At 31.7% G+C, this 13,432-nt stretch overlaps 1 protein-coding gene across 1 annotated transcript in view; it reads left to right on the top strand.

Moving 5' to 3' along the window:
- The window catches only part of LOC123661448 (lachesin-like), a 72,117-nt gene extending 63,221 nt beyond the window's left edge, over positions 1–8,896 (top strand). The window contains exons 5-9 of the mRNA XM_045596438.1: positions 1,383–1,511; positions 2,297–2,416; positions 4,081–4,251; positions 4,341–4,543; positions 8,783–8,896. Coding sequence (XP_045452394.1) covers positions 1,383–1,511; positions 2,297–2,416; positions 4,081–4,251; positions 4,341–4,543; positions 8,783–8,896 — 737 coding nt within the window. The remainder of the gene's footprint in view (positions 1–1,382; positions 1,512–2,296; positions 2,417–4,080; positions 4,252–4,340; positions 4,544–8,782) is intronic.
- The last annotated feature ends 4,536 nt before the right edge of the window (positions 8,897–13,432 follow it).

Here is a 13,432-nt window from a genome sequence, read left to right as displayed (position 1 = left end):
TAAGATAAAATTATGTTCACCGCCTTATCTGATCAGAATACAATTTCCGTAATGTTTGTGTAACATTGGTAGCAAAATAGGGACCATGTGGGACGAAACCAGTCAAAGATAAAATCAACGTAGTGCACACGACACGTGATTATTTTGATTAGCGTGCGCTGATGGCTACTTATTATATAACAGTAATATACAGGTAGAAATAGAAAATAAAATTCGTTAATTTTATTAATATTACACATTCAAATATTGTTTTATCTCGTATTTTATTTATTGATTTGGGTTATTTTTTTATATATAATGTAAAATGTATTTAGTAGAATACAGATATGAATAAAAAAGCACCATCTACTATTACTGTAAAGGCTTTTTCACTTTAGTGTGGACAACTTTTTGGAAATGAACACTAATAAATTTAGTCCACTTTGTACCACGCTAATTAGTAAAAAAATAATCCATTAAAATTATTAATATAAGAAAAAACATTACTATATATCAAAAAATTCTCGCTATTTTAATAAATCATCTGAGGCCTGGTAATTGGAAAAATGCAGCAAACTTGGTGACCTCAAATTACAGCGAACTCGGCGGGCTGCAGGAAAAATATTTCATTTGTCTTAGTTTATCTGAATAGCGCAAGGACGGCATTGTTTTTCTGAATATGTATAATAATACGAACGTCTGTGTGACCGCATTCGTGGTGCCACAATGAGCTGCGCGGCGACTATTCCCGGGATGAGTTTCGCGTCCAGTATTGTTTAAAGTTTGTCGTAATTAGTAGAGTTCCCCGCTGAATAGACTCCTAGGTCGCATTGTACGAATGTTAAAACGCTTTTTGCGGATCACTAAAATTCTTATCTGAATCTAATTATTTAATAAATAAAATATCATTATGGTCACATTGAACATACATATATTATTTTTAATGTATTTAATTTTAACTAGTGGTCGCCCAGTGGTCGAAATTCGACCATAATTTAACCACAGACTTTAACAACAAACAAAAGTGTATATATGCGTGTGTGACAAAAACATGATAGTGTGTGTAATGTTTTTTACTGATTTAATGTATTTTTTATGCATAATTTAAAAAATATATAAGCATTATGCACTCCTTCTCCATATAAACTATAAGTGTGCGAAATTTTGTACTCCTCTGTCGTACATTGTCGTAAGAAGGTGTACAAAGTTTTCACTTCACGTATTAATATTTATATATATTATTATCCACACAGATACGCTAATTAAAACTAAGATACAAATTATTTTAAAATGAAAAGTCTCCAATTTTTTTATATATATTTTAAGAACATCATAATTTTCTCTCATTAAATGAATCAAATAATTTAATATGGTAGATATAAACAAATGATTCTTGTTTGCAGTTCTGGCATACCAAGGTGAAGTATTAAAGTTGACGAAGATATCGCGTTCCGAAATGGGGACATACTTGTGTATCGCAAGTAATGCAGTTCCGCCTACAGTGAGCAAGAGGATTCATATAAGCGTACATTGTGAGTTAATATGATAATTAACTAAAAAATAATATCTATAGTTTATGAAGTTTCTGGCGTTATTACCAGATCAGTAATATTAATAGAGTAGATAGCGGAAGATTTCTTTTATTTCTTTTAAAAAAAGAAAAAAAAAATTAATTGAAATTAAGCTCCATAGCAAAAGTCATCAGTCTTAATTTGTTAAAATAAGATTTGTTTGTCCTGGTCTCTATTATTCATCTATCCCGCTCCTTCGTCGTGTGAAATAGGCCATATGATATTTATCTTCTTCCATTCTATCAGTTGTTACCCTTCCTTCAATCAATTTATATTTTCTTCGTTTACCATCATTCACGTGTATAATATTATTCAGATCACATGACTACCTCAGAATTAGCCCATGTTCATTTTTGCAATTTATTTTGGTAAATGTTTATTTACAATGTAGTAATATTTTGAGTTTCGCTAAATTGCATAAGAAGACAATACTGCATTAGTCCAAATTTTATCACACCATTATTGCAAGATGGCGCAAACTAGACAGAAAGGTGCGCGGGTAAAAATAATCACAAGGTGACACTGTCCCAGAGGATAATAGGTTAATTATTTTAGATCGCGCATTACGCTTAAACATAGTGGATATAATATTTTCATGTCTTTATTTTATTCGCATTAATGTTATTAGTCACCGTATCGATAAAATAATCATTTATCAAACATGTAAATTACTATGAACGCGATTTGATACTCATGCCTAAAATCACATTTTTGCGATACAGTCGTACGTCAATTTTTTTTTACAGTTCACCCAGTGATTCAAGTACCAAACCAACTCGTAGGTGCACCTTTGGGCACAGACGTTACCCTCGAATGCTATGTTGAGTCTTCACCCAAGTCAATCAACTATTGGGTTAAAGATCCAGGTATTTTTGTTATTAACATTTTTTTAAATCATATATTCGTAAATTTTATTAATATTGATATGAAATAAAATTCAATCAAAAGTCATATTTATAATTCATCATCGAAATAAAATTGAAAAATATGAATATTGAACAAAATCTATTGTGTGTTTTTATTTATATAACTAGCTATGCCCGCGACTTCATTCGCGCATAAAACAATTATTGTTCAGTTCGCAGAATTACAAAATAAATAAATTTCTATAATATAAGTAGCCTTAAGTTACTCCTTATTACATCAGCTATCATCCAGTGAAAGTCCCGTCAAAATCTGTCCAGCTATTTCAGAGATTAGCCGGAACAAACAGACAGACAGACAAAAATTGTGTGATGTATGTTCTGTGTTTATATCCATATGTATTTAGAAAAAAACAGTTATTTTAATATTACAAACAGACACTCCAATTTTATTTATTTGTATAGATTACATGAAGTTCGTTAATTTTTACAGTTTTGTTATTTTTTAATTAATTTTGTATTACAAACTATGGTTAATAAGCTGTCACAAAGTCACTACACTCTGTAGATCATACTCTTATATAAGATTTTGTTTTACAAAGTACAAGTTTTAGGATAGTCTTAGGTAGGACACAAATATAGACAAAGTAGATAATCCTATGATATTAATATTCTTACTCATCATTGTTCATTTGTTCACTAACTTTTTAGATGTTTGATACTAAAGAAAAGAAGCTCATTCAATATATTATAGATATTGTATAACTAAAAATCTAAACAAATAAGAAGTGTCTGTCTGTGATTTTAAAATAATTGTTTTTTCAAGTGCATATAATTAAATAAATAAATATGATAATGAAGAAGGTTTTGGAGTGATAAATAGGCTACTTTTTATGCTGGAATTCCCCCGGAATCGGGGTTTACGCGGGCGGGTAGGACCGCACTTTTTCCTATTAAATAAAATAATTTTTGCAGGCAAAAACAACTTAAATCTCAAAAGGTTTAAAGTATAAAAAATAAATATAATAAAAATAGTAAATAAATAAATAAAATTAAAATACAACATTCTTAATACCAAACAATTTACTGTTATTTATTGAGTTTTATAGTTATTTTCTTTTTTACTTACAATATAAATAAGTTTTCAAATGTTTGTCTGTAACTTTGTCTGAACATCTGTTTCTGAAATAGCTAAAATAATATAAAAAAGGTCATAATATATGGTAACATATACTTTTTATCACATAATTCCCACGGGATCAGGATGGCACCAGTAAAAAAATATACAACATATGTATAATTTCTGTTCACAGCTAGCGACAATGTCCCTTAAAATGCAGAGCAAAGAACTCGTCATTTTATAAATCGGTGTAATAAGCCACTTTTAATTAACTACCTACTTGTGACAAATAATACAAATTTTATAAAGTAAATAGTAAATAAAAGAAAAAAATGCTTGTTTTCGAAATTTATATTGACGTTAATAGGATTATGATTAACTTGGTAAAGCATCACGAATATAAAAGAAACAAATTATAAAGCGGATATAAAACTCTAGGTGTCTGCCCAAAGTTTTTACATTTTTCATAAAAGTTGGTGAAGGAAAGATGAAATTCTAATATTGGATTTAAAAACAAATGTTTTTTAAGTAATAAATTGTACCGCAGGTGAACTGATAATACCGTCGGAGCATCATGAGATGGTTGTCAGACAAAAGTCTATGTTTGAAGCTGAAATGTCTATGACGATCAAAAACATTAGGAGGGAAGATCTCGGCAGCTACATATGCGTAGCAAAGAACTCCTTAGGGGATGTTGAAAGTAAAATAAGACTATATGGTATGATAAAGCTATATATGTATATGAAATAATCAAATTTTAAAACCACGTTTCAACTAAGTTTATTTATTTGAAATTATTTTTTATAGAAATTCCGGGTAACGACAGGCACATATTTCAGTACCCAGATGAAAGGATCGTTTCAGAAGACGAATATGGAACAGAAATATATGATGAAGATTTCGACGAAAAAAACACTGAAAAGAGCAATCGAGTTCTAGACAAGGCGAACAAATGGTACTCAAACGATGGTAAAATAATCGTTACAAATAACAGCGCATCAGTATTGAAAGTGACAATTTTTATTGTTACATTTATAAGTCTATTAGATAATTTATTTTAAAACTATTCAGCAATATTATATTAATCCTCAACCGTGCTGTCGAGTCATAAATTACTGTCAGTTATTCTAGAATAATATTATTATTATTTCTTACGCAAAATTTTAATTAATTTCTATTACTTAGTATGTAAATGTTATACAATCTTGTTGTAAGTTTTAAATAACCGCCAACATAAATATTAATATCCAGAATATTATTTTAAAACTATAGTAAGATTTTTATTGGCTTTAGCTTTTCAATAAGTTTTTAATTAAAGAATTTCAAAAAAAAATATTAAAAAAAAATATTTGACCTTTTTTATAATTTATTTTTAAGCAGCGCGTAACGTGATAATAACTAGTATTAACTTGTACATAGTTTTATAAGTTATATAGAACATATAATCGAAAAAATATTTCATGTACTTCCTATTATTTAGGCTCTACCTATTCAAATAGTAAATGTTTATATAAGATACGTGTTAAGCTGTGTATATTACTAACGTTAAATATCTAAAGCAGTTTATGATGTTTAAGATTATATATTACATACGAATATACAATTTTTAAGAACAACTTCTGCTTATCAATCAACGAATGTTGTTCAGATACAAATTTCATTTACCTATGCTTTAAAATAAAATAAAAAAAATATTTCGCATCGCATTCACCCTGTTACATCCCACTACTATAGGCCTCTTTCTCCGTGTAGGAGAAGGATTGGAGCTTAATCCAAAAAAGAAAGAAAAGAAAGATTTATTGTGCTACAAATTTTAAGTAACTTCAATGAAACGGATGGTTTATGAGTTTAACTTAGTTTTATAATGGGTGAAAAAAATATATAGGCAACACACAATTAAGTTATTACAATAAAAAGTTGTTACGGCTGTATGTGCGTGTCAATAATGTGATATTGAAGATACAAAACATTTCTTGCTTAACTTTGTAAATATTAATATACCGTTTCTTTTAATAGTCGCTAATATTTACATATTTTTTAGGCCTTTCATTATTTTGTTCTATAAAAAAAGCGTGCTTTCTGGTTAAGCTTTAACAGGTGTAGGTACTGTCTTAGAAATGCAAAAACATTAACTTCTAATTTAACTTATATGCTACCTTTTCATTTATTTATTTTTATAATTATTTCATGTAAAGATTACATTCGGAGAGTCAACGGGCTTTGCAAAAGTGTATCTAGTTGATAATTTCTGTACAATGTACACTATAATACTTACTGTTACAAAAAATAAAACAAATGACATATACATTCCTGATTTTTTTCTTCTCTTATTTGACCCTGTTTTGAATATTACATATTTATATATAAAATGAAAAACACAAAACAAACAATTTAAATACATCCATTAATTAAGTCGTTCTGAAGAATGTCGTAAGAAAGACTTTTTCTATGCTGGAAAATGTCTTTACGCACTGACCTGAGTTTGGGACAGAATGCGGACTGGATCCGGACTACCCACTAAAAACCAGCGGTGCCCTCAACGTCGTAGTTCGACGCCACGGAATCGCGTTAGCATGTAACCGCGATGCCCCCACGATTGGCCACACGCGCTGCGGCCTCCTTTGATTATAGAGCGCTCTATTGCGTTGGGATGAAGAGGAGAGGTACAACGGCGACATGACCGAATCTTTCTCCACAGCTTGATGGTTACAAGGAGTGTTTGAGTTACGCCCCACAGTTTTTCCTATCTTTTTGGGACGACAATATTACCCCCTTATAATGTGCCCTGCCGGTTTGCCAGCGCTGGTGCAGACTGCACAACACGGCATAGCGGTGCGTGTGTTGATGTGTTCTAAGAAAGACTATCTTAAGCTTACCTTTACCTTTTTTTTTTTTTTTACGTGGGGAAAATCCATCATGGATACCCTCCAGCGCGGGGGCGCCAGAGGGTTATGTCAGACTCCTACTGACTAAAAACCACCACGTGTTAGCAGTCATCCGCCTGGGTGGGGCGAGAGGGGTCGCGCTAGCATTCGCCACCTTGTAAGCTTATCTTTACCTAACCTAAGCTATTAAAGCTAAGCTTGTCGAATACGGTAAGTACTTTTAACATGCATTCCCTAGAAATAAAAAAGGAATAAAAGTTTATTTTTTTAAGTCTTAAGTATTAATTTTTTAGGTTTTTATTAATTTGTAATAAGTAGATAAATGGGTGTTTTAGAGTTTTCGGTAATGGTCGTCAGAAATCAACTGTGGATTTTTTTTAGATATTAGATTTATTTATTTCTATGCATTTTCTTTCCTCTTTTTTTTTTTTTTTTTTTTGCACTACATTATTTTTCATCATCATGGGTTAACTGGAAGAGATCTCTTTTAAAAGATAAATTCGCCCTTGTGAATTTTTTTTAATTGAAAACTGTAAATATGCTGCAATATTCAATAAAAATACACTATTTATTTTTTAAGCCTGAACTAAACAGTAACGTTTTAGCGTTGCGGTGAATTTGCTGTACTCAAGCGAAATTCGTAGAGAGCTTTAATCCTGATGAAGTGAATTATGTCACAAAAAATAGTCTTTACATTTTTATTTTTTAACGCTGTCGTATTTATCGGCAATTAATTATAATTACGCTGATAGCATGCTCTGCAAAAGGATTCATTAATCCAATTAACGCTTGGCCGTAAATATATCGATTGACGTCATCCAATTTTATAATAATTTAATTAAATGGCAAAGCAATGAAATTAATATTAATTTAAGAGCTTTTGTCACCGTACTTAATTGTTCATGTATTTATTAAAAGTCAGTATAAATCGAATAAAATTAGTATCAAATAACTTGGAAGTTTATCAGTAATTTGAGGAAATTCGCTCATTCATGGTCTAAGTGATTGGGCGGAAAATTAGTTGATCGTCTGCCGTTACTCATCGGATGATTTAATAAACGAGATTGGAAATAATTATCTGATATTACTATAATAACTTTCACTTCTAAAAAAAAAAAAAAAAAAAAAAACACATTTAGAATTAAATAATCATGGTATTATAAACGTTCTGGCAGGTAGTACCTAATGTTAATAATATCACACATCAAAGAATAATTGTAACCCCCTGATACGGTTCTCTTTTTATTATTTTTAACGATAAGTTTTGGATTTTCTTTTTCTTTAATAAATATAAGAAATTTCCTGCTCAAAATATGAAGCATCCCGACTGTCCGGTGTAGTACATCAACTTTACAAAAGATCACAGCTAAACAACAATGTTTTCAAGCAGTGTTGTGTTCCTGTTACTGTGTAAGTTGACCAGAGCTCCTCGGGGGAAATGGGGAGGGATCGGCAACGCGCTTGCGATGCATCTGATGCAGCAGACGTCTATAAGCTACGGTAATCGCTTACCATCAGGTGAGCCTTACGATAGTCAGCTAATCTAGTCATATAAAAAAATAGTGCTATTTGTAAAGATTTTTATCTTATATCATCCCAAGTAAATAAAATTTATTTAAAAGTGAATGTTTTTCAACACATATATGTGTTAAAAAAATTAGTAGAATAATTAATACGTGGTAATCAATAATTAATAGAATAATTAATACGTGGAAGAGGAACATTGAAAGCAATACGATGCATTAGATAAGTATATAAGAATGTTCTTAAATGACTATACACCATAAACAAAAGAAAGCCATAAATAAAACAAAACTATGAAAGACATTTTATGTCCCTGTCACGTAATTGTCTTAAAGAATATTAGAGAAGAGTTATAACCATTATTTTTCTTAAGAAAAAGAGGATCTTATACTAACGACCTTAATTTGGGCAATCTAAACATGGCGCAGAAGTGATTGATGCCCGTTGTCTTCTCTGACTGTGTAACAAGTGTTTTTACGTGACTGTAGACTAATTTTCCCCTGAATATATAGCAACGCATCGCGAACGTTTTTATGTAATTATAATTTACATTACAAGTACACAACTTGGTTCACTCTTCAAATTTAACATACTCCTGTAAAAAAGCTAAAAAGAATTAAACATTAGCTTTAGATGAACCACACGGTTGGAAGTTTCTGTATATTCCGGGTTTCCCGCAATTTGGACCTTATAACAAAAATTATGATGACCCTTAGTATTTGTAGCAACAACAAGTCAGTTTATCGATACTTAAGTTTAATTTAAAATCAATGTGATAAACTTTTAAATATCTATAGAAATACTTTTAGCTGTACTAGGTCCTATTTTAATTCTATGTAGAAAGCCAGCTTGTATCACGGAAAATCTCAGAAAATTGAATTCGATGTAAATTTAAACCGTAGAAATCTCAAAGAGATGTTGGAAAATTTCACGCTACAAGCGTATTCAATCTAAGAGTCTTGATTATAAGTGCTCAACAGAATTGTAATATATTGATTCGATTGAAATAGTAACTTTAAAACTCAACAAACCAGAAGTTAATACAAAAACACGCAAATCACAGATCATTTCACAATAGGACCCGACTAGAAAAAAGGTCAGGCTCAACCAGATCATGTATCTGGACCGGATCAGGATAGAATGAGGCATGCCAGATCCGGCAAGCTCTATCAGGACCAGGTCTGGTTCAGACAAGGATAGCCTGATGTAAAATATAGTCAAGTATGGTAAGGCATACTGGATCAGGACCCGGTCCGGTCCAGATCAGGATAGCCTGGTGTAAAATATAATCAAGTATGGTAAGGCATACTGGATCAGGACCCGGTCCGGTCCAGATCAGGATAGCCTGATGTAAAATATAATCAAGTATGGTAAGGCATACTGGATCAGGACCCGGTCTGGTCCAGATCAGGATAGCCTGAAAGAAATTACGCGAATTGAGCCTGAATCGCGCTATCAATGTTTTTAAGTGCACTTAATATATATGCAGTTATCAGGACAGTCTAGCAGGGAGTCTATTTCTACACAGTGGAGCAGTCGTAAGTAATAGGAAATAGTTAATTAGTAGTTAATTATTAGAAGTTAATAGATAAAATTTAATTAATAATAATAATTAATTAATAACATAAAAATAAATTAAAATAATTAATATTTAAAGTAAAAAAATAAATAAATAATACGTTGGAAAAAATAAACGGAAAATACATATCATAATAATTATGTTAAGTAACATATTTATAATATCAATTCGCTTTATTTATTTATTTATTTTTTGCTAAGCAATTTTATTCAAGAATATACATTCGTGTTTTTAAAAAGACCGGACCGAACCAGCTGATCTGGATGAGATGAGATTTCCTGATCTGGACCCGATCAGGAAATCTCATCTCATCCTGATCAGGTCCAGACCAATCATCTGCGTTACATGCCTTATCTAGTCCTGATCAGGCATGCCTGGTCCGGTCCTTCTAAGGAAGATGAAAAAATTTCTACTCGGGGAAATTAACTATTCTTGAGCAAACATTGTTTCATCTGTTTTTACGAGGTCTACGAGTTTTCCCTACAAATCCTCCTTAGTAAATTTCGGCTCGTCGAATAAAATTAGAAGAAAAAAAAACCGTCTAGACGATGAAAACATTAAAGTTATTAAATCGAGGAACGACGAACGTGATGAAGAACCATTTAATTTGATTGAACATAATTTTTATTGCGATAATCTTTAAGGCATAACTTATTGAGAAGGGTAACAAGACAAATATTATTAAATATTCTCAAAATCTCTATTCTAAATATGCAAGAAGCTATATAAAAAAAAAATTAAATAAAAACTCTAAGGATTTATTGTGGACATCCGTACAATCAAGTACGAACATTTTGCGTATCTATAATGACATTTAGTTTTCGTTTAAATTGCAAAATGTTACGTGGAAGCGGACTGTCAATAAGCAAACAGTAAACAATTCTTCTCTATCAAACAGTCATTAGTATTGCATTATAATCGGCAAACATTAGTTTTTATGTACTTTATTTGTAGGAAATTGTTTATTCAACTAAAGCGATAACAGGAAATAGGAATGATTTAACATTAAGTTCTCACATAGACAACTATTTATTCTTAATAAAAAGTTTCTACTAAATAACTTTTATAATGGTATAAGACAAGCAAAGCAGATAATAAATATCAATCACGACTATAATATTATTTCAGACGACAAAGTGATCTCATTGAAGATCCTTTTGACATTTTTAATAACCCTAAAACATAACATCATAAATCACGATGACTAATTTAAATTATATCCTACGTGGAAACTGATGGTATGTTTTTTAAATAAGCGGAACACTTGTGATTACAATAACAATATAAAATATAATGATGAACCAATGAAAACAGATAAAACAGAAAATTGAAAATATGAATATTCAAAATATTTTTACGTTGATCAGTCATTTTTATCACACACAAAGGCAAGCCCTTAAACTCTTAAATCTCCTCCTCTAACTTAATCCCTTATGCACTATATATATCGTTTATGCACTAAGATAGTATACATTTTTATTTGTTTTTTACAGCGATCTGATATTTTTAGATTATTATAGTTCAGTTCATTTCAAACATATTTATGCAGGTAGAGCAGGATGTATGATGCTTAAAATCTGTAGCGGGCTGCTCCAACTGGGGAAGAATCTCAACCTTACAGAAGATCACAGCTAAATAATACTGCACTCAAGTGGTGTTGTGCTCCTGTGTTGAGTAAGGTGGCCAAAGCTCCTGGAAAGAATTGCGGGTAGGGTCAACAACATGCTTACGTTGCTCGTGTCAATAGGCTACGTCGTAGCTGCTACAATAACAGCTTGCCATCAGATGGGCTATAAGTTTGCCGACCTAGTTGTATAAAAAAATTCATATACTCGTATATTAGTGGTAGTAATATAAGTTTTTGGGACTGAGAACGTCCTAAATTCTGATTTTTCATTAAAAATAAAACCTGGATCTTCATTTACTCAACACTCTTTATTATTTTCATTATAAATATATTATTTAATAACCAAATTAATGGAATGTATAAAGTTTTTAATCGATGAGTCACATTCTGATGTTTCCTATAAAATGTATACGGTTAAAGTGAATGATTTCAGTACGAAATACATTGTATGTGATATGACATTAAATTCGTAACTGATATTATTTGTATTATTGAGAAACTTTTAATCGAATTGAGCGAAGGTAAGGTCTGCAGACCACGGAAACTGTACTCCAAATTTCCTATCTATATAATAATCAATGTATACAATTTTTATTCTTTCTAATGAAATAACGTAACTATTTCGTCGGCACTTAACTTTCAGATTGGCCTCATATGAGTACAGGCAAGCAAATAATTTCGGGTAACAGATTATTATTATTTTTTTTGGTATGCACTGTTGATTTCTTAAATGCTGTGTTGTATTTAAACAAATATTGCTATAACAATCAATTATACAATTAATTTGCGACACGGTGCATGCGCCATTGAATATGAAGCATATAATAGTTTTTTAGCTTTGAAAAATCAACGGTGAGATGATTTACAACATGTGATCGTATAGTTAGCATTAAATAGTATTAAAGTAACAACGAAAATATATTACTGGTATAATAAGTGCTTAAGCTTGTCTTCTCTCCTCGGTAGGATTGTTGAGGGCGTTAGGTAAAAGTTAAAGCTTAAGCTTCTGTGGACAGCAGACCTAACTCGATTCTTGCGATACCTAATGACACACCTGCGCTTTGCACGATTCTGAAAGGAACGTCGCTTTACGGAATATTGTCCACATCAAATGTTGTGCGACTTGAAATTGCTTCTATAATAACAACATTAGAAAAATAAATCTCTAATAATATAAAACGTTTCAAAGGTATGAAATATCTTAGAAGATTCTATGTATTATATACTTTCCATAACTCAAATGTTGTTATTATTTGATATGTGTGGTATAAAAGAGTAAGAGTACGCAGTGGCTCATGGACTCAGATATAACGCGTTGAAAAGCGAGTTCATGGTTTTTCGGGCGACGGGCGCGAGGAGACAACGGAGAGTAACTTGTGTTACTCTAGGGGGCTCTCAGCTGAAAAGAGTTGACCGATTCAAATATCTGGGTCACTGGGTCACTGAGAGCTTGACAGACACGGTGGACATTGAAAGAGAGCGTAGGGCGCTGTCTGTTCGCTGTAACATGTTGATTCACAGATTTGCGCGCTGTAGTAAACAAGTCAAAATAACACTTTTCAAAGCCTACTGTCAATCGTTCTACACGTGCGGTCTGTGGGTCGATTTCACGCAGCGAGCATACAGTGCACTCCGTGTCCAGTACAACAATGCGTTCAGGATGTTGTTTGGTTTGCCGCGCTTCTGTAGCGCGTCGTCTATGTTCGCCGAGGCGCGCACCGACTGCTTCCACGCGATCATTAGAAAGCGGTGCGCGTCGTTGTGGGCGCGAGTACGCGGAGCATCGAACACCATCCTGAACGTCTTGGCCGACCGATGGGACTCCCCACTATTTTGTCGCTGGGTACAGCTTCATGCTCCTTCTGCTAACTATAATCTTTAGCACAGGGGTCCCATAGGAAGAAATTATTATATTACATTTATAAGTTTTACTAACTTAGTTGTAAGTTTAGTTTTAAGTTTTGTGTACCTAACACGTAGATTATTATTAAAATGTATTTTTTATAGTTTATACTTTGTAATTGTACTAACACTAGATTATAAGAAAAATTATTACTAACACTATATGGGCTAGTCCCGAAATAAATATATTATTATTATTATTATTATAAGAATTTGTTTACTACAAAAACAGATTTTAACTGTCTTACTGAAAATACTATTACAATTAAATAGCTAGTTCCGTATTTAATGCGTGATTTTACGATATAAGTTTATAACCTTTCACAGTCAGTACGGTGACTATAAATTATTTTAATTTAATTAGTAGGCGCCATGGTCCACG

The sequence above is a fragment of the Melitaea cinxia genome, chromosome 1, assembly GCF_905220565.1.
Source record: "Melitaea cinxia chromosome 1, ilMelCinx1.1, whole genome shotgun sequence".
Lineage (NCBI taxonomy): Eukaryota > Metazoa > Arthropoda > Insecta > Lepidoptera > Nymphalidae > Melitaea > Melitaea cinxia.
This window is presented reverse-complemented; position numbering and strand designations above follow the sequence as displayed.